This window comes from Molothrus aeneus, chromosome 5 (genome assembly GCF_037042795.1).
Source record: "Molothrus aeneus isolate 106 chromosome 5, BPBGC_Maene_1.0, whole genome shotgun sequence".
Taxonomy (NCBI): domain Eukaryota; kingdom Metazoa; phylum Chordata; class Aves; order Passeriformes; family Icteridae; genus Molothrus; species Molothrus aeneus.
The window spans coordinates 50,613,876-50,636,833 of NC_089650.1; the positions used below are offsets into that span (position 1 = coordinate 50,613,876).

Consider the following 22,958-nt stretch of genomic DNA (forward strand, 5'->3'; position numbering starts at 1 on the left):
GTGGCAATGACATTATCTGGTTTAGCATCATTGTCTATCAAAGAATGACGTCAAACAGGCTTCCTTTAGTTTCCAAGATGAAAAGGACACTACAAATGTCAGCAGGGCAAGCTGAAGGAGAAATGCTAGCTTTCAACAGACCCAGAAACATCAACAGACTGACAACTTTGATGTTGAGTTATTACTTCATTTTCCATGGAATCTCATGATGATGACTGGATGTGGATATTCTTAAGAATATACAAATTATTGTACTGAGGCCTTTACTCTCTTATTTACAATGTCCCCACACAGTAGTGAGAAAGATTTCATTTTTTGCATAATAAAATAATAATTTAAAGACATTTTTAAAGTATACTAGAGATTCTTCAGCATCTAATCTTACACTTCACCTGGAAGTAATGCATTGAAAGACAAAGGAAGAGCTGACAAGATCAGAAAGACAGTTTTCACTTCAAAAATACATCTTATTGCAAGATAGTTTGTATATTCATCCTTCTCACTAACTTCAAATTTCATTGCATCAGACTGGGTACCCTCATACTAAAGTCAAACTGAAGAATTGAATAATCCATCCCAAACATAAAACATATGGGGTGCTTATTCATACCTGATGGGGTCAGATAAGAAGCAAAGGCCCCAGGCAAGCTTGACTTTTTGCCAGAAGGAAAGTGCAGCAATTGCTCTCTTAAATGTAACAGGGATGGGCCGGTCACCAAGGTGGAATTTACAGAAAGGTACTTTACTGGCCTGAAAGGGAACATACAAATAACTAGTCAACATATCATACTGCAGCACAGCACATTCTTATTAATGAACAGTAAGGATTTACTGTGTTATGCAAGGTATCTTAAAGAGCAAGATATTCCATACTTCAACATAAAAAATAGTTTGGCTTTGCAATAAGTAAAATTTGTAAAATACTACTACATTACCTCATAAAGGAATAAATCAACTACACACTGCAGTTGGTATTCCATTAAATTGTAATACCACACCCCTGAGGTTACTTGTACTGAAGCACAAAGGTTCTGAATATTTGCTACATAAGGTGGCAGTGTGGCTCAATATCTGGGCCTGAGTAAGGTCTGAGGTGAACCATCAATGGTGTCATCATTTTGGTTTCACCTAGCATTTGTCAGGATCATCAACCTTACAGTTGGTCATGGTAAAAGATATTAAAGAAAGAGCTTATGAGACAATAACTGATGCCAGATACCACATGATAATGGGAGACTTGGCTGTAAGCTCACCCTGACATATTTTAGCACAGTATGGAATTTCTAGAAAATTCTTTTCTATGGATAGTTGTTTAAAAATTTCCAGCAATCACTTTAGAATAGGACAGAGCTAATTTTTTTTCTTTCCTGCATAAAATGGGAAATACTTAAAATATTTAATTCTGGTCTAGAATGCTCAAGAAAATAAACTTTGAAGAAGTTTTCTTTTTATTAAGGATAAATATAACAGGTGATTCCCGATTATTTATCAGCAATGTCTCTCAGATTTCCTTACTAGTGCATAATTTACATTAAAATAGCAAGATACATTCTGCAAGATGGATGCACATACAGAAAATAGTGTCCCAGTATTCCCAGACAAAAAAGTAAGAGTATTGTAAAACACAGCTAACTACAGCTAACAGCGATCCATTCCAGTATCACTGCTGGCAGTAGCACAAAAGGTGACATTAAAAAGACCATATAGGACCAACAGATCAGTCAGATATTTTGACTTCCCCAATCTTTGTAGATGAATGGAACATATCAGATCTCATTAATCCTTTAGAGCTGGTTTTCACAGCCTGAAAGCCTGACACCAACAAACAATGGTACCAACATCAATACTGAGAATTCAAAAATAATTATTTAAAAGAAACAAAATCATTAATAAAACAAATATCTTCAGAAATATCATCAGGAAAAAGCCTTATTTGAATTGCTTTCCTACCACTTATGTCTACCAATCTTTGTACCTTAAGGTACAGTTTGAAGTCGAAAATGATTTTTACTACTTTATTGGCTTCAGCAGAGGTATGGCCAGAGTGCTCTTTTCTAGGCAATAGCAAAATGGTTTTATTGAGTTCAACTCTGGAAGCAAAAGGCCAGTAATCTGACCTCAGAAAAGCCATCTCAAGTTCTCACCTCTTTGAAAGCTTCCCTGAATTCTCCTCCTGGGGCCATTCCCAGCTGCTCTGTGATGTGAGCAGAAACCTTCAGAAGCAGCATTTGCATCAATCCAGACATGACTCCATTCTGGCACAAGAGGGAGAAAAACATGTAAAAAAAACAGGCTGAAGAATGTACTGTTCACAGAAATTAAAAAAAACATTAATTATTTTAATCAAGAAACAGCACTGAAGCTACATTTTGGAGCCAATTCACTCATCAATACAGCCCATATGTCAGTTTTTATCAGTTTACCTCACTGTGTGGCCAAAGTATTCTGCCTTTCAACAAAAACGTACAACAGGTTAAGAAAATAAAGAAGGATAGCCAGATTTATTTCAGTCTGTATTTACTCTGTGTGCTTGAAGCAAGTGTCTGAATAACTTAATGGTTGAACAGTTCTGTGGTACAGACACAGAAGGGATAGTAGAAACAGGAAGCCAGGGAGAAGGTAAGGAAAAAACCTGTCTTATCAGTTTGGTTTGAGCCAACTGGTACTGCACATCTCCAGGTTATCCACATTTGAGCCAGATACCACTCTGCACCATGTTGCTTTGCTTAATGGAAAGCAAACAACTCTCTGCAAACAACTGTAAGGGTTTTGAAATTCAAGGAGGAGCTAAAGGAAGTCTGGCTTTAACCTGCAGCAGTTACCTGACAAGCTGTGGATGCCAGTGATCCATTGCAAATATGTTATGTTTCATGTCAACATTCTGCTCATCTTCCAGCTTCAATTAAGAGCAATGAAATCCAATTTTAGCACTTAAATATTTAATGTAAGTGATTATAATAAGACACCATTTGGGCTTTTTTTCCGAAATCATTTCCAAACTTAAGGATGAAAGTTGGAAGCAGCTTTGACTTTTAGTGTAGCTTTTGGGCCTGTCTCATTTCAATAAGATGAGGCAACTAAGGCATAACTGAGCAACTTACCAACTAGTCTGATGTTTATCAGAGAAAAACAAAGACACTATAATTTGGCATAAGACAGTTGGACTGTTCTCCTGGTTTTCCCTATATAATCCATACTGTTAGTGATTCAAAGGGGAAAAGGTTGGGGAATTTTTTGGTTGAGACCATAGATAGAGAAATACGTTCTTTAAAAGGCCAAATGTTCAAATTTTATTATTTGCATTATTCCTGCAAATAGAGTAAAGGAGACTAATACTGAGCTATAAGAATAGGAAGGATCTTTGCAGTATTCTCTGGCTTTGGACCCAACAGAGTCTGTGTTTTCTACTGCCTGCATGCAAGATCACTTCAAGCCCAGGTAGGAAGTGCTACCTGCCAAGCTGCCAACCTGACTTTACATCACAGAGAAAAAAAAGTCTGCTATTTTGTTTTCATTGTTCTTTTCCTCTTAACACAACATAAACTGTTGCATTTAGCTTTGATATAAAGAAAAAAAGTTTCTGTGCCTGTTCACAAGATCAGAAGACCCCCCAGGTATGCTGTTCCAGTTGTTGTGAACATGCATTTTGGCTACATGCATCAGAATAATCCACCTTACCTAAGATAAACAGATAGATGCAACAATTTACGCAACATGCAAGTGTTTTGCAGTGTCTTTTCCTTTCATAGGGCATAAACAAAGAAAACAGCAAAGACACATTATTGCCTCCCTCAGTGAATCACAAAGCCAGTCCTGAGACCTTGTATGTGAGCATAGCCCTGAGCCACTGCAAGGGCTTCTGCATTCATGCAGATTATATTCCTCTGGGGGGAGGGTGCACTCCTGGAAGTCCCCCAGTTTTATCAATAAAGCAATTCCAATATACAGTTACCACACAATCAAAATAACAATCTACAAAATTCTTCATCCAACTGGACATTGAAACTCTTTACTATTGACCAAACACTGCCATTCTATTCAAGTGTCCTGTCATTTTTAAGTCAACTTTGTGTTGTTGCACTGTGTCTAGCTTAAAATCACTCAAATACAAGCTAGCTAAGTGGAACTGAAAAAATACAGGATTTTTTTTGGCACACATATCCAGACATGTCAACATCAAACTGCCAGAGTAGTTATAATTTGAAGAGAATCCCACACTTTTTAGCCCAAATTTTTCAGAATCCCCCTCTAGGGCCTATTGTCAATTAGAAACTACTCCAAAGACAAGTGGATAGGTAGGAATTAAAGAGCAACACACTAGGTTGAAGAAGGAATGCACCTAAACAGAAAACACCAAAATTAAGTGCTCTTTAATAGTTGTGATACAGATGCAGATTGCAGGAATAATAATCACATTTAAATATATTAGCAGAGCATTACAATTGCAAAGTTAGACTTGTGCCCTGCAAATAGAGCAGCTGTTAATGCAGGAGGATTCCTGTCAAGGTCAGCAATTTGCCCAACCAATCCTGTTGTGAAAAGAAAGTCCTCAATGCTCCATCTGAAAACAGAAATAACACCCAAGCCTAGCTTTGCCAGTGTAATAGTACTCTCACCTGCATCAACAGTATTAGGTTCCCAGCTGGTGGGAACACTGGTTTTGATTGCAATCTGACAAATTGTTCTTAACATAAACCTTTAATTCTCACTGTAGAAATCATACCTGTTTTATAGCTTGTTGAAGTTTTTCCAGATTTATTTCTTTGGCTTCTTTTAGTAATGTCTTTTCATCCATCTTTAACATAGAAACTCTGTACTGGCATAGTTCCACCACAACTACATCAGGCTGCACTTCTTGTATTGTCTGAAAAAGATGAATTCATTTATACTGCTTTAGAAAGGAATAAACAGAAATGCAGCCAATATCAACATTTTAAAGAGAGAAAGGACCTTAAAATCACATTCCAATAATAATTTTCAATTAAAAAAACAGTAGTAAATAAGAGTTCTCCAAATAACTATGCATTGACAAAAATACTAAGGCAGGTGACAGCAAAATGTCTTAGTTACTGGATGCTTTGGGACAGGATAATGGTGAACATACTGTGCTGGGGAGGGGAGCAGGGAAGAAACACTTCATGGTAAACTTTTCACATTCACAAAATTGATTTGACTGTGGTATTTTTCTATCTGAGTTAGGATGCACTTTGTGCCAGAACTGTCAACCCTGCAACCCCGGTTCTTACAAGATTCCTCTCCCTCTATCCTCCTGAATAAAGGCAGTCTAAACTGCAGAGCTTGCAGGAGGTACAATATGAAATAGTTCCTACTTGCACTAGGGCTTCAGACCTATTTGCAGCTTGAGAATGGAATCCAAGTGTTGTGCAGGATGGCTTTACAGCCAAATACTATCCAAGCAATGTAAGCTTCACTAGTGAGATTTCTACTTTCAACACTGATGCTGTATCTGCCTTTTTTACTGAAGGGAAAATAAAAATATTTGAGCTGGGAGACCATGTATTGCATCAAAAATTATTACTGTAAATGTCTGCTTCTCATCCCATAGTGCTGTTAGTCCTCTAACAGCCAATTACAAAAAACAGAGCCTGAAGGTTACAGCACAGAACCAAGTCAGAGAGCTGGACTTCATTCTACTTAGTGCTAAACTGAAACATTATAAAGATGCTGCTGAAGGGCTCACACTGAGTATTTACCTTTACTACATCCTTTTTGCTGCTGTCACTGAAGTGGGCTGTTCCAACCACATATACTTTAGAACCATCCTCAGTATTAAGCTCAGTCACAGTGTTTGGTAAAGCAGGCCTTTTCTGCCTCTTCTTCAGCTTCATCTCCAGGAGAATTTTAAATGCATCTGCATCAGCTATAAATGTAAAGAAAAATAGAAAAGAAAAGCACACATGATATAAAGTGCAGGTAAGTACAGACAGAAAATAAAAATGTCGCCACTAAACAGCAGAGCAGAGCTAAAAGGCCATTGATTTACCACTGTAATCTTACATTCAATTCTGAAGCTACATCATTGAGAGTGCCATCACTGGAGAGGCTGCCTCCAAGCATGGGTCTCAGTCCAGGTTTCCTACCCTGTGGACACTGGGACAGGTTGTCCACGCAGTTCAGTAAGGGAAAGAGAGAAGCTGTGTGGCAGGTGAGGTGGACAGAGAAGCAAAGAATACTTAGAAAAGGTATACACTAAATTAGAGAAAAAGAAAAAAAAAAGCATTTTGTAAATTCTAAACCCAAAGTGTTCCATTTTGGGATTCTTATTTATATAAACGATAGCAACACATGGACACTGGTGTGAATACGATGGCAAAGTCACCTCCACATACTGGCACATATAGGATACCTACAGTACCAACCTTAGCCTTTTCTGGGATTAACACACCAGGGATCAGTACACAAGAAAATTAAACCTCAAGAGGTATTTTGGTCAGGTATCCAATCATTCTTCCCTAGATTCAACAACTATTTAAGATCAAAATGGTACAAAGTGAGTTTAGCTCCTCTATGTCAAGCTTCCTGTATGGAAAACAGGAGGATCTATCAGCTTTGTCACAGATGCTCATTGCCAGGTAGCCTCATTGACTGAGACAGAGAAGCTTTAACTCTATATCAATGAGAAATTAAAGTTCTTTTGAATGAGTCATCTTAAAGCTGTAATGCATCTTAGGAAAAAAAAAGTATCAAGCAGGAAAGCAGAGTTTTGTTTCCAACCAACTCTCTTTCTCTGGCAAGCTGCTGCACAAGTTAGCAGAAGTCTCAAGTGGTCTCCAGAAGCCTGGAATAGGATCATAAGCCCAGGGGAACAAAAAAAAAAAAAAAGATTAGTGAACAGTTTGTAGGCAGGATGTCAAAGATGCAGATAAATTACAGCCTCCTACCAGACATTCATTTTATGAATCTGATTTAGCTGTGTGGCTCTGACTCCAGCTGTGTCCCACAAATACTAATCTTGTAAGACTTTATGAAAAAAACCAAAAAACAACCCCAAACCAAAACCAACCAAACAAAAATCCCACCAAATTAGAAGAAAACCAAACAAACAAAAGAAAAAAACCAAACCGAAAAACCAAAAGCAACCCTTCAACATCCTTCTTAGCATTTGAGCAAACTGCTACTTCATGGTCAATACCCCAGAACATGGTGCGCTGCAATCAGTACTGTCTGAGCTATGGCAATATTGCTGCCAAAACAGACAGTGATGCTGAGGAGGAGGAGGTAAGGAAAACATGACTGAAAAGGAAGTAGAGGTAAGGCTGTTGCATTTGTAGCACTCTCAGTCACATAATTATAAAAGCAGCCATAGGAGATGAACAAAAACCCACCTAAGCAAATATCCCACCTCCCACCATGGTCAAAAGTGGATGTCTAATGGAGAACATAATAAATGGGGAACTGTGTGTAATACCTGTCTCAAATACTTTCCTAGCCTAAAGCCATTTATGATTCAGATTTCCCCAACTGAAAGTCATTTCTACACATTTGGTAACCCTTAAAAGGTGTAATTTCTGTTTACTTTTCAAGCTTTCCCCTCACACATATACTCAATACTAGACTGAATAATGTTTCACGTGAAGAAAAAATGTGATAGTAGTACAGCACCAGATGTTATAATTTAAGGACACAATTAAGGAAAACATTCTCAGGAGCAGCTATGGTTTTTATTGAACTAACTTCTATATCTGGAAAAAAAGCCACATAAAAAATTAATCTGCTTCTTTAGGTCTGCATAGCTTTAGTCAAGGTTCTGTTTGCTCCCATGAAAGCTGAGATCCCTAGGAATTATTCAGCAGTGTTATTGTTACACACTAATTTTCCCTAAGGTGGTTCAGAGCCTATTATTTGCCAGAAAGCACAATCTGAATGCTCCTATTGTTACAAATCAGCACCAGATACACTAATATAATACCAGTGCATCAATACAGTTAAAGTAAATCCTAAGAAGCCTTTGTTTTTTCCTCTTGAGAAAGAAATGCCTGTCATTACCTGATCTTGCCAATAACAGGTAAGAAAAGATACTCTTCCTGGGCTTCACAAAACAGTTTTGGTTGGAATACTTCTATTGCCACATCCTGCAGGCTTGCCAAAACATTATCATGCTAGCATGGGCAAAGCTTTCCATTTGGGACAACTCATCACCATCATATCACTAGATGCCAGACAGTCAAAGCAAACATATACTCATGCATCACTGGCTTAGAAAGCAATAGCTAAGCTTAAAACAATAGCTGAGTGTACCTATTAAATCTAAAAATATTTACTTTTGAAAGTATGGGATCAGCAAACTGACAATCTACATGTCATTGCTCTTTCTAAATTTGATTTACACAACTGGGCCTTGAAACAAATCAAGAACAGATTAAATCAGCTATGTCTTCATTAGCATCTCCTCTTTTTGCCAACAGCCCTGTCCCTTTTAGGTAAGGAAAAGGCAAGGACATTTAGTTGAATACCCCTTCCAGTATGATCACCCTCCCCAGTCCAACCAGAAACATACAGATATTCTGTGATATACTTGACGCTCCCTTTGGGCCATCTTCTGGTGCATCAGAGGACGACATTGGATCTGCAGCAGCCTGTATGAAACAAATTCAAAAGGAGGCTGGGAATTATAATGAAATGTTTCAATACATCTTTCCCTTTGTGAGTTTACTCAATTTGAACCTACCAATAATATTCAAGCAAGTAAATAATTTAAGCAGTGTCACAGTTCAAAACATCTGTGATTTTACAACTATTTTTTCCTAGCTGCCTGAGTATGAGATAGAAAATCTTAAAAATGGACTACTTCATGCCTATTTTAAGAGATAATATTTATACCTGACAGAGTTTTAAAATAAATGAGATTTTTGATAAAAAGAACAAATTTATCTCTAACACTACTACAGTACTACAGCTACTACAGCATTTTATGTTGAAAACTAAAATGTGCACTAATTATTTTATACCATTTGACTCAACTACCGGTCAGCACTAGTCTGTCAGGAGTCTGACAAAGTTAATCAGTACTCACAAGACTAAACACATCCATTCTAGAAGAGTCAGGCCAAGTATTTATTGGAATAAGGCAATTACACAATATGCACATCAAATCTTACAAAATTCATGTGCATGTTGACTTTATACATATCAGAAATCAAAGATACAAGGCACCTGCAGAGTTTTGCTCTCTAAAGGAACAGAAGGCAATTGAAAAGATTCACAAAGACTGACTCTTTAATATTATCCCTAGAAGTATGTGATACAGGTCTTTGGCTAACAAAAACCTTTCTGATTTTTAATTTAACGGCAAGTTTTAAAAGCCGTGCATAGAATTTAAATAATTCCTGTCATTCACCCAATGTCATTCAAGCCAGAGAGGCAGAGTTAGTGCAGAAAAGACTCAGGAGTAAGGGAAAGCTAAATTATAAACTACCTTTAGGCAACTATCTTAATTCAAAGTTTAATCAGGATGATTATTGGAAGAATTTGGAATTTCTGAGCAACATTAAGTCAAAAAGTTAGAGACAGGATGAGAACCCATCATCATTAAAGTACTTTCCAAAGGAAAGAAAACATTAATGAGTCAGCAAGCAGGCAGCCAACCTCTCCTGATGTTTGTCAGCTTTTTAGCTAAAATGACTGGTTTTTGTACTTTGTACTTAACCTGGTAAGGTTTAAAGCAAGGCTGTACAAAGCACACCCAAATGTTAAGAGCTTTCTATAAGAGTAATTATTTTCTTCTTTCATTCCATAATGCCAAACAGGAATTTTGAGAAAATAAATCCTGAGTCTTACCGTGGCCCCACTGAAGGCAAGGAAAAATTTATGATACATTTCATGGACTAAACTCAAAACATACAACAGCTTTACAGTGCAAAGTTTAAAATAGTCACAGCAACACATCATCCTTTCACTACAAAGCAGAAGTCTGTTCATTGACAACTGCAAACTGAAATTACACTGCAAATTGCAATTACATTCACAAATCTAATTTAACACCAGCTCAGCTTTTGATCACAACATATGGCTTGCATACGTTAAGTCTAGTCACAACAATATTTTGGAAAAATTTATCTATTTGTAACATATGGAATTAATCCTATCACTTGTGCTGGCTTTCTCATCACAACATCACAACAGTGCAATGAGCACAGCACTAAGCCACCATGTTAGGAATCTGTTGTTCTTTTTTTTATTAACAGGACAAAAGAACTGACGTTCTTATACTTCATAAAATAAAAATTTCCTGAGTTTCACCTATTATTCCAGAAAAAGGTTTTGAGATACATGGATATGAAAAAAGAAGGAAAGGAACAGAAAGGATAGAAAAAGAATCTCAGTTTAATTTGGCAAGGAACTTCAGCCATGTACAATGAGATTATTTGTATATAATCAATTTCTGTAATTTCTCACAAAACCTTTTTCCTCCTAAAGGTTTAATCTCATAGGTTAAGCGATTTTATGCAATTCCTCACTTGCAAGTAGAATAATAGAAAAGACCCATTTTAGCTTTTGCAACTGGAGGGAAAGAGAACCTGAAAAGAACCTAAATGTATCAAGAAAAATAGCACTCAGCTTTCCATCCCCATTTTAAAAGAGGTCTCACACCAGCATTCTCAGTCCTAAGACTTTGCAGAACTTGCCCAAAAATAAGTGGAAGAACCTGGCTGATTCACTCTTGACCTTCCCTGCGATTGTACTGAAATACAAACTTCATCTCCAAGCCCTACCTCAGGCTGTTGCTCCTCTTGCATTCCTGCAGCGTAGGCTTATTTTCACCAACCACACAAGAACTGCAAGAAGTAAAAACAAATGGGAGAGAATTAAAAATTATTGGCATAACTCAGAATATTTGCTCAAGAACTGTCCAGGGGAAAAAAATATATCTATGTGTCTCTACAGTCTCTAATAAAGGTTGAGTAATAAAAGCAGCAAAGTGAAGAGGCACAAATGTCACTTCTTCAACTCTATTGCCATTCAGAGAACCAGAACAAACCAACAGCAACTCCCCCAGGTAAAACCAGCCTGTTTCAGTATGGCTCTTGAGGTGGCTAAAGCCAGAGAACAGTTTCTGCAACAGCAAAAATCTTACTCAACTTAGTCAGTAATTCTGTGTAGTTCATATCAACTCCATCAAGACAGTTTTTAGGCAGATTCTAGGAATCATCTATATTTCTAGTATTTTACTGCTGCACAGAATATGAGAGCAGTCACAATCTTAATATTTAACTATAGTCATATGTGTTGTTTTATCTGCATATACATATTTATATATAAATATATAAATACATATATTTATAAATATGCCAGGGTTAGAACATCAGTCAGCTAGTATCTGTGTGACAAACCCATGAAACTAGGTTTTTAAACCCTTACTGAATGGTTTCCATGTTTTAGTTTAACGATAGAGATGATGTCCAAAGTTCTCTGTGATGCTGGCAGAGTGCTGTGATTGGACTTGGGTGGTACTCTGAGGGGATTGCACATGACGCTGGATGCATGACTAGAGCTCATTCTGCTTATTCTCACTGCCATCCACTAATATTGAAGCACTCCAAGAAAGTGATGCTTCTTTACTACAGCATTTTGTGCTACCTCCATTTGAGCTATTTCACAGTACATGTGATCAGAGTTTTATTTTATTAAATAGAGAGCAAGCAATCCTGAACAACTTATTCATGGAATACATTTGCAGTCCCGCTCTGAGGAGTGGACAGACAAGTTTATGGTCAGATGAGGCTGGAGAAAAGCTGGCTGGCATTTGGGTGACAGCATACTTCAGCACACAAATGTGATGGCAAGCCTCCCCCTTCCCCAAATACAAAAGTCTCCTGCAGTCGGATCAGTGCTCTGCATTCTGGTTTCTAGAAAGCCATTTTACTTTTTAGCTTTGCTTAAAATAGGTTTCTTTAAAAGAGCATTTGCCTGGGCAGTATGAAGCAAGTGAGTGTAATTCTGTCCACTGGCACATCTCCCACCATGCAGCAGAGGGATTTCAGGATTTTGTGCCTTCTGGCTGTCCACTGCTCATGGTCAGCCAGCAAACCTGAGATCACAGCTGCAGGCTGAGCAAGAAAAAAACAGAGTGGCCAAAACCCTGGCTTCTGCATGGTCTCTAGAGCAAAATTCCCATGAAACCCAACAGATTCCCACAGCTTGAGCAGGCAACAGCTACAGACACAACTCCTGAGCTGCGAGGCAAATACCTCATTAAAACAAAAAAATACACACTGCACACAGTCCAAGAGGTTCATTAAAACAAATGATTCAAAAACATGCAAGAAGTCTGCACAGGCAACATAAGCACTCCAGTGGTTGTGCTACAAGGCACAATTTTAAAATCAGGACCTTCCTGCCTTCGAAGGAGTCAAGTCAAGGAAATCTGGATGTCAGAGTAAGCTGAAATGGCAGGTGAAGCTGAACTGCTCTTCTGCTTCAGTATTTCCCCAATTTATGAGTGTGGACAGATCTAAAGCAGTACAGCAGAAGGAAACCCCTGCCTTGACACCTGCAACCTGACTGGCACACACCAGCCCACAGACACCTCACTTCAGACAGTCTCTCAGTTTTGTGGGGTTAAGTAAACTCGGCGCCTCTTTTTATCCTGTCCTGTCTCTGAGAGACTGGCTTAACTACTTGTTGGCTTAGACAGTAAACCACACTGGAAAGCAGGCTCAGTTTAAAAAAACACCACTTTTTCCCTCCCACTCTACCAAGGCATTTTTAGTTCACATGATGAAACAGCTGCAGGAAGAACTGCAGCACCAAAACTTGAGGAACAGTATGAAGTGGAGATCCTGAAACCAACTGCCCTCTGAGAAAATACTTGTTCAACTACAGCATCACCCAGTGTACCAATACTCTGATGCTCACTCAGCTCTAGGCTTGGTTCTCAATTGGTTTGTGTGCAAAATACCACAATGTTTTTCTGTCAGTGAATCAGCTGGCCCTAAATACAACTAAAGTTCTAAGTTTGATTAAGGTCTGCTGGCATTTGAAAATGTCTCTTATCTACAGACTACTCTTCAAACTAATGAAGCGCAAGTTTTGTTTTAAAAATAGACTCCTCTACAGAAGCACTACATGGTATTTTTTCCCACCAAGTGACATTTTAGAAAACATCATCCCATTCTCACTACTGACTATATTATATGTCTGATACTGGTGGGGGTGGGGGAGAGATCTTCTTTGAAGTTTACTCAAGCTAACTAGCACCGGGTTTTAACTGACCTATACCTTTGGAGAAAACAAGCTGTTTCCAGCTCAGTGTTTCACTGCAGTTTTCAGCTCCAGGGAATGCATGGAACAATACTTCCATGGCCAGATGAGAGAGTGTGCAGCCACAATGACAGGCAAGTCTGCCACCTTTCTCCTCTAGGACAAGCAGGCCCATGGCAATCTCATGAGGTTTAATAAGTACAAGGTGCTACACTTGAGTTGGGACAACCCCCCATTATCACTACAGGCTGGGGATGAAGGGACTGAGAACAGCCCTGCTGAGAAGAACCTGGGTGTGCTGGTGGATGAGAGGCTGGACACAACCTGGCCATGTGCACCTGCAGCACAGAAAGGCAGCTGTGTCCTGGGCTGCATCCAAAGCAGTGTGGCCAGCAGGGAGAGGGAAGTGATTCTGTCCTTCTGCTCTGGTGACACCCCACCTGCAGGGCTGGGTCCCCAGGAAGGGAAAGACACTGACCTGTTGGACTGAGTCCAGAGGAAGCCACCATGATGGTTAGATGGCCAGAGCACCTCTCCTGCAAGGAAAGGCTGAGACAATTGTGGTTGTTCAGCCTGGAAAAGAGAAGGCTTTGGGGTGATCTAATTGCAGCCTTCCAGTACCTGAAAGGAGCCTACAAAAACCATGGAAAGGGATAGTTTACAAGAGCTGTACTAACAGAACAAGGGGGAATGGCTTCAAACTGAAAGACAGTAGATTCAAATTAGATATCAGGAAAAAATTCTTTACTGTCAGGGTGGTGAGGTACTGGAAGAGGTTGCCCAAAGAGGCTGTGGATGCCCTACCCCTGTGAGAGCTCAAGGCCAGTCTGAATGGAGCTTGGAGCAACCTGGTCTAGTTACAGGTGCTTCTGTCAACTGCAGGAAGGTTGGAACTGGATCTTGAAGATCCCTTCCAATCCAGGATTTTTTGCCCTTGTTTTCAGGTGCTTAGATCTGCTCAAGTTACATTGGAGCTGAAATTTTCCATGCAGAAGACTTGTTCTAGACTCACTAGAGTACAGGCGAGGCTGGGTACTCAGCTAGCAGCATCCTCATCAGCAGCACTGGCAAAAGTCCATGTATTTAGGAATTAGTCAAATACCTTGGACTCCAGGCTGATCTAGCTCATCCATGTGAAAGACACTATCCTTGTACTTCTATGTATTCACAGAAGGTATGTGAGTGCTATGATATTTGAAATATAATTTGAGGCCTCTGAGAGAAGACTGAATGTACCTTGCTGTTACACAGATAACCAACTGAAGTGCACAAATCTGTATGCACTTCCTTTCACCATGTCCAATAGCAAGAAAAGGGGCCAATTCAGATCAAATTCTGGCACCATTTGAACAATTTACATCCATGCATTTCAAAATTTCTTGGAGTTTAATTTTCTAACCTGTGTTCTGGGCTTTTTTTTTTTTTTTTTAAGTTTACTTTCCTAAAGAAATGACACAAGGTAACAAGGCATCTTATTTGTTTGTGCTTGTTCACACATAGGTGAATTTTAAACTATTTTGGCAAGCAGGGAAGAGTCTCACAGTCATTTAGAGGTGCAACACACAGCACTGCTCCTCCAGGAGAAAAACATCACTAAGATTAGATGAGGTGCTTGTGAAAAAGAGGTGGTCCGCAGAACTTGCCAGGGAACAGAAGGAAATCCAACCCCAAGCTGAAAAGCCACAGGCAAAAAAACCTGTTCAGACAATTATTGACAGTGTTCCATAATATGTATACTGCAATATCTCATAACCTCAAGTTCTACTTACCATGAGATTTAGCATGAACATGTGAAACCGATCAAATTTCCCTCCTCCAGCTACTTCAAAGGCCTGGAAGAGCCCCTTGTAAGATCTATCATATACTGAAAATATGAGACATGACAGTGCACTTCTTTCAGATGCACTGGGAGACTCAGCTTTTAGGCACTCATAAAGATCAGAGATTAGGAGGTATTTCTGTTCTCTTATCTGCCAGGAGACTGTCTTAATCAGGGATTCATTCTCCTGGTTGGAGTACTACCAAGAAAATTATTCTTTTTAAAATAAACAAAGAGGGGTGATTGATGATTGAATGATGATTGAATCTCCACCTCAAACACCTTTTTTCCAGGCAAATGGAATTCTTGTGCTTAATGCATCTTTGTTAGACTGAGGGGACCTGCCATTCACTGGGCCATTAAAAATTGTTGTTTATACATACACACGTGAAAAAATGAAGCCCTTTAGCCAACTCTTAAAATACCTAGGCAACCAAACAGGAATTTTTGAGACCACCAAATAAACTGCAAACCTAGAATTTAGCCATTACTCATGTCTATTGATAGACACCTATTTCCTCTCAAGCTCTTCTTGTTCCTCCAGCACATACAGGACAGCCATTGCTACTGAGAAAAGTACTGCCAAAGAGGGGCTGTATTTTTCCCCATGCATTATACTCTTCCGCCCCAAAATAGCAAGTTCAGAAAGGAACACACAGAAAAGTTCAACATCTTCTAGCAATGCTTTCCCTGCACAGATGCTGGCAAAGGAGAGGCAGAAAAAACTCCCTGCCATGCTATTTCACATCAGCCCTTGAGTCTTCCTAATATAAACCAGCTTCAGCAGCACTTCTTTGCACAAAATCTTCTCATGAACTCATTTTTCATACTTGATAGCCTTAGTCAACCAAAGTGTTTCGGTTCCAGCTTCATATTTAGGCATCTGAAACTCTCCTAGCTTGCAGTCTCAAGAACACAAGAGGTACATGCACTCACAGATCAGCTTCTAGCAAGAGAAGTTAAAGAACAAAAAGTCCTTTCCTGTTTAATTTCAATGAGGTAGTTCAGTGAGAAAATTCAACCACCACACAGACAATTCATTACAGCATCCTCCTACAGTAGGGCTAAACTTGTTCCTTTAATGTCTTGTCTAAATTTGCTTCCTTCAGACAGTGATTCAACTGAATCGATAAAAAAGCTCTCAAAAAACCTCTCATGCTCCTACCCATAAAACAACATAGCCAGCTACTTTTTAACAAGATTTTTATTGGATGTTTTCCTCCTTCTGAGCTATACAGAAATTCAGAAGCAGCACTTTGCTTCCTCAACATGTTGACACTGCAAAAGGGAAATAAAAGTTGTCCATAGTCTTATAATTGTTCTGTATTTTCTATGTGCTGCACACACATCAGAATAGCTAGTAAAGAAACTAGGAAAGGAGTCACCAAACTACAGCTTATTCCACCTTTTATTGAAAGGAACAGGCAAAAATTTCTGTGTTTGATCTCCTCAACAAACAACTCTAAATGTATCTATTAGTGCTTTTGATAGCTACAGTATTCACTAACATTGCAGAAAGTACCCACTTCTCTTGTGTCAATCAAAGTGTTAATCCTGTAGCCTCTGAGATAGGATTGTACATAGGTTCCTGTTTACAAATAAGTAACTGAGGTACATGAATGCTTAAATATGCCTACAAATTTGACCTCTGGTAGCTAAACAAGTAGTTAGAAGGCTCATGGAACTTTCAAAGCATTTCAATTTTGCAATCAGAATTTTCCTTTCTTTTTAATCATTGGTCCTTCTAGGATCCCCACGTACCCCACAGGACAGCACTTCCTCCTAGTAACAAGGCACCACCACCCATCCTTGTTCCTCTAAAGTTGCTGTGGGAAAGACAAGAGATAGGCTGAGGACTGAATTTTAGAGCAAGCTGTCGAACAATAAGGTGGAAGTCCTCCAGTGAGAATATAGCACACCTCACACAGGTCATGCTACAACTGAGCCAAAACTGCCCTGCACTGGACATGAGCTACAGGCACACACAAAAGACTACGTCACAAACAGACTCGTGTGTGAGTCCTTCCACACCAGTATCCTTGGCCAGAACACAGCTTCCAACAGCTTGGCATGAGATGCAGCAATAAAAATTTACCTGCACCTATGTGCATTAAGAGTACTGCGTGCCTTTCATCCTCTAAACCTGCAGTTTCACTAGCAATGGATATTTGATTTAGCTGGTATAGCCAGTACTTTACATTCATATTATGCACTGCATAAGCACATCTCATTTGAATACTGCTACCGTTTAACAGGATCACTTATTTTATGTAAACAGAAGAGGCATATCAGTACTTCAGAAGATACAGACCAAACTTTTCTCCCACTGACAAACTGCTGCATTCTTTACTTACTGTCTGAAATACCTAACAAAGCACCTTCCATGCTTAACATTTAACCTACTAAGAAGGCAAAACCAAAATAACAGATAACCTCTTAAGTGTCATACTCTGCAACATAAACAGAGTATTTAAGATTGATGAGACTTTTTCCATACTTAGGCACAGAAATCTCACAAATGTTTGCAAACAATCATCAGCTCCAAATGGTGTCTACTCTGTTGATAGCCTGTTCATACTCAGAAGGATGCATCTGTGGAGACCTGTCTACCAATTAATGTAACAGCCACAAATTCAGAAATTGGAATGTATTTCAAAATTATTACTAAGGTGACCTACTCCACATATTGCATGTTATCTCTTTGACACAAACCCACGCCTTTGAAACTCAACTGAGCAACTGGTTCTGTAATCACAGATGGTTGTAGAGCATGGCTCTGGTTTCTCACGACTCAGAAGTTCAAAAATTTCAAAATGCATATTTTTACCCTCTGAGCATCAATGAGGTTTTCCTGCAAAAGGAACTGTGCAGACATATGCAGCCTAAACTCAGGTACCTGCACACTAGAGTCAATGTCCATTTGCAGGCTTTGGTAGTTAAAACATAAAAGTCAAAGACAACTACATTCATTTTGCTTGAAAGGAGGTGTTGAAACATGAGCATATGTGGCCTGGGACACTAAAAACACGTTTATGGGTGAAAGACAAGAAAACATTCTCATATGCTCTGTGGTTTTACAAGTTATTGCTAATTACACTGACTGGGGCTACTGGATGAAATGAGTAAGTATGAGGTGAATCAGGATGCTAATGCACTGCATTGCAGATTTATGAACAAACATTAGCCCAAATCCTTACTCTTTTAAGAGGTTGCAGAGGTTACAAATATACTGCTAAATCTAGTAACGTGGAACAGAAAGACCACAGTGATGTGGCTCAAGTCTGGACAGATATTCAGAAACTGACAGTTTTTTAGACCCTACACATCTATTCAAGTCACCTTCCTATTGCATTCCAACGTGAATTCTGTGAATTCAGCAAAGATCTAGAACCAAAATAATTTTATTGGACTTTCCTGTATCCAGCAGCTTAGTTATCAGTACATCTCCTTCTAGGCCACATAAAGCTATGAAGAAAGTAATACTTCTGGTTTTGGAAAATCCTCTGCAAAACACTCCTAAGCAGAACAAAAGGGAAATAGCACAGCTGCTGCATGTGTATGGAGTTCTACAAGAAGCAGCTCTTCCACTCTGTTCATTACCTACAAGCAGCAAGCAAAGGAAACGAGTGAAGAAGTTCTGTGATGTCAACGGCTGTCTGCTGAAATATGCAGAAGGTGCATCTCAAAAGTTACCAGCAGACACATTCACTTTTGTTATAAACATTTTGAAACACGATCCTTATGATGCTAAAATTGGGATTTCAGAGGACAAATAATTTTGACAACCTGCCAAGCACATTATTTATCAGTAGTGTTCTTTTGCCTCTCCCTTTCATCCTACTCTCCAAACACTATCTCTGAACAAGCTGACCTACTCTTTCAAAATCATTATGTGAACACAAAGCTGAAAGCAGTTACATGACATGAGCCCATCTTCTGGCAACAAGTAAAGAAATACAGCTCTATTGTGGCAGGGAACTGAAGAAAAACTCCTCAGAGAGAAAGCTCCAGGGTAGCAAATTCCAGCCTGCAGTCACAGAAGCCTCGTGATAACACTAACAATTCAGTACTATTGACACACTCACAGGAAAGCTGTTCTACTTCCAAGTCCATCCAGCTGTTGCACCACACATTTAACCTGTAAAGGACTCTGCACCTAACCAATTCAGTATATTCACAGAATTCACAGAATGACTAGGTTGGAAGAGACCTTAAAGATCATTGAGTCCAACCCATGCCCTAACACCTCAACTAAACCATGACACTGAGTGCCACATCCACTCTCTTTTAAACACTCTCTTTTTATATTTCCCTTGACACAGCTTGAGACTGTGTCCTCTCATTCTATCAGTTGCTGCCTGGTGAAAGAGATCAACCCCCACCTGACTACAGCCACCTTTCAGGGAGTTGTAGACAGTGACAAGGTCACCTCTGAGTCTCCTTTTCTCCAGGTTAAACACCCCCAGCTCCCTCAGTCGTTCCTCACAGGGTTTGTGTTCCCAGCCCCTCTCCAGCCTCATTGCCTCCTCTGGACACGCTCAAGCATCTCAACATCCTTCCCAAACTGAGGGGCCAGAACTGGGCACAGCACTCAAGGTGTGGCCTCACCAGTGCTGAGTACAGGGGAAGAATGACCTCCCTGCTCCTACTGGCCACACTGTTCCTGATATAGATATATATATATATAAAAAACACCAACAAACAACACTTGTATTTCCATGACTATCTGCTGCCTCCCAAGAAACAAGAAAACACCTCAGCAACTCCCGATCCCAGCTCCTCACACACAGGCCTTCTTTGCAGGCTACACTGTAACCAGCTGTCTTGCTGTCCTTCTGAAGGACAGCTACCAGTGCAAGATGCAAGATATGCACCCTAGCAAGGCAAGATCAGCATCTCCAGATGCAGCATGCAGGTGATGGGACACTTTCTTCAATTTCACCAGCAGTCATGGTGTTGTTCAGCCATGGTGTAGGCTCTTGCTCTCTCTCAGAAGCGTGCACACCCTTCCTGAGATAGACAGACTTCTCAACATAAGAGCAGGACGCTGCACTATCAATAGAGACAGAGTTATTCAGCAGACAGCCTGAAGGGCTTACCCGCTGGAAGACACACTCCAGGAGCTCCAGTGCAGTGCTTGATAGGCAGGGTCATCAGGACATTTAAATTCTTGCACGTGGACATGCTAAGATCCTGCATCCCTCAGTGATTTCAATCAAAACTGCAAGACAGGTCAACTAAAGGCAAAGGAAGGAAGGACGCAGGAGTAGAAAAGAGCTCCTCTACTTTTTTTTTTTATTACAAGAAAAAGAAGTGTATAGGAAGAGAACTTGTCACTGAGTGCATGCACGTCTTCATACAAATCTATAAATTGTGGTTTAACGTTAAAGTTATGTTCCCCTGGTCCTTTATTAGAAAGGGAAAAAAGAGTTTTCACTACAAAAGTTTTAAGTTCAAATACAGAACTGCAGTATTAACTAACATGTTCAAACCATCTGAAATTTGAATGGGCCTTTAAAAAAGCGTTCAATAACTGAAGGTCTGATCTCAGATTCAAGTAACAAAGGTATTTGCAAATACGTTTCTAAACTAGTAACAACTATCACCAAGAGAATATATTGGTCAGATTTTGTACTAAATCATCTATGAAAGACAGCCAGTGTCCTGTTTCCTGACAGGACAAGGAGAGCTACAGAATCCTTCTTTCCTACTGGCACTGGCTGGCAAAGCACATGCTGTGATATCACTTCAGACAGACACAGTTACACACCACTCCCATTAAATCTGGAGCACACTTATCTCTGGCCTGCTCTCATTTCTACATTTTCAAAGACTGCCCCAAATCTCTCTCTGCACTTTTCCTGAATAGCAAATAAGGAACAAGAAGATGCTTTCCAAAAAGTAATCTTTTAAAAAAAGTACTTGTATGACTCTCCCACAAATAGACGGCAATACCACGTGGCTCATTCACAGTTGTGGTGGCAGCAGCAGCAGTGTTTCATCATTTTTACCATATGGAAGAAAGAATACACTGAAAAATCAATATAACTCTTCTAGCACCAAGCTACACAATATCCAAGTGGTGTACAGTTAAGATGCCAGAGTGCCAGACACTGTGAGGACTGAAATTTACAATAAGCAACCTAAAATTGAGATTTACAATAGAATAGTCAATTCAAGTTACTAAATCTTGAAAGTCTACTGCCACCAACAGCAGGGCACAAACCACAGCCACAACCCAGATATTTTAATTAATAAACTCATTTAGCTTAGAATAATTAAATGGATACGTTTTTCCCCTACTGTGTAATGTCTATCCCCTACTAAAATACAGATGAGAAACCTCTGGAATCTGTTTGGTTTGGGTTTTTAATTTTTTTTTTTTTTGCTTTACTCTGTTAGCTTTCAAAGAAGGAATACCTCCATTAAGGAGGTGGACAGTAGTTGCACAGATACACAACTCTACAAAATGGAGAAGTGTCATTCCAGACACCCTGGGTATTTTTTAAGACTAGTATTGTCACCACCACATTTGCAAAACAGCATCTAACTTGTAAAAGACCATCTCGTTCTCTCACTTTTCCAACCCATCAGTTGCAACTTTCTCCGAAGTTTTACCAAAGAAAAATACTCTCTTTCTTCCAGAAAGCTAGCAAAAATAAACACCTCTGTTATATGGACATCTGCATCAGTACATGTATTTTCCTCAAGAGAAGAGCCCAGGCTATACCTGTGACACGAATTATGTTCAAGAGCTAGGTTAATTTGAACTATTTTCAGAGGTGAATTCAAAAAAAGACACAACTGTTTAGAGACAAAAAAAAAGGAAGAAAAACTGTGAGTCTCAGCTTTTCCTCAGCTTTCCGCCAGAACCAAACAAATCCCACGCTCTTATCACCGAACACCTGGACGAGGAGCGTTGTGCCACGTCCGTGAACCCCCAAACCAGTGAACAGCCATAACGAAAGAGCTGAAGACAAGCGGGCCCAGGACCTTACAACCGGCGCCCAGAGCCGCATTTTCCCCCAAGTTTCCTGCCCGGCCGCAGTTCCCCGGCCGGCAGGGCAGGGCAGCGCGGGCCTCCTCGCGGGCCGCCCCGGGAGGCGGCGGGCACCGGGCACCGGCCTCCCCTCGCCCCTCGAGCGGGGCCGATGGCCTCAGCCCGCCCGCTACGAGGCGGAGCTCGCGAGGAGAGGCCCCTCAGCCCCGCCGCCCGCGGGGTCACCGGCGGGGCAGCGCCAGACCAGCCCCGGCTACAACTCTCTCGCCAGGCCCGGGGAGCGCTTCCAGCAACGGGAGCGAGTAGGGCCGCCGCGCCCCGGCCACCTCCCTGCCCGAGCGGGCGCTGCCCGAGCAGGCGCTGCCCGGCAGCACCTCCGGGCCGGCACCTGACGGGGCAGGGCCGGGTGCGTGCCAAGAGCGAGCAGCGAGGGGACACGGCCGCGCCGCTCGCAGCCCCCTCCCCTCCTGCGGGGCACCGGGAGAACCGCGGCACCCCCCATCCGCTTCCCCTTGCACGCGCCCGCCACGACCGGGGTCGGCCCCAGCACGGCCCCGCCGCCCCCCGGCCCGGAGGGACGCGGCAGCGCGGCCGGCCCCCGTCCCCGCTGACCTGCCGTGCCGGGCGATGGGAGCGGCGGAGCCGCCGCTGGCCGGGCGCTGCGGGCGGAGCGGGCGCGGGGCGCGTTAGCCGGACAACGTGCTGCACGAGTCAGCGCGGGGCGGGGCCGCCGCGGGGCACCCTGGGCGCTGTAGTCCTCCTCCGCTCCCGGTTGCGCGGCAGCGGGCAGCGGCGGGCAGCAGCGAGCGGTAGCGGACTACAGCTCCCAGCCCGCCCGACCCGCCGGGCCCGCCCGCCGCCGGCCCCTCCTGCCTGTCCTCCCTCGCTCGCCCCGCGTGGCTCCTCCGCCGGCGGCCG

General features: G+C 41.1%; 1 protein-coding gene across 2 annotated transcripts in view; it reads right to left on the minus strand.

The window, feature by feature from the left end:
* The window catches only part of TRABD (TraB domain containing), a 29,249-nt gene extending 6,525 nt beyond the window's left edge, over positions 1–22,724 (minus strand). Inside the window, exons 1-7 of one of the 2 annotated variants that reach the window (XM_066550683.1) lie at positions 22,653–22,724; positions 10,734–10,796; positions 8,519–8,597; positions 5,715–5,881; positions 4,724–4,864; positions 2,145–2,255; positions 611–750 (exon numbers count right to left, since the gene is read on the minus strand). In XM_066550683.1, the coding sequence (XP_066406780.1) occupies positions 611–750; positions 2,145–2,255; positions 4,724–4,864; positions 5,715–5,881; positions 8,519–8,597; positions 10,734–10,757 (662 nt within the window). In that variant the 5' untranslated portion in view covers positions 10,758–10,796; positions 22,653–22,724. Of the gene's footprint in view, positions 1–610; positions 751–2,144; positions 2,256–4,723; positions 4,865–5,714; positions 5,882–6,018; positions 7,226–8,518; positions 8,598–10,733; positions 10,797–22,652 lie in introns of those variants that run through there. The other variant, XM_066550684.1, reaches the window with a different exon arrangement.
* Between the last annotated feature and the right edge of the window lie 234 nt (positions 22,725–22,958).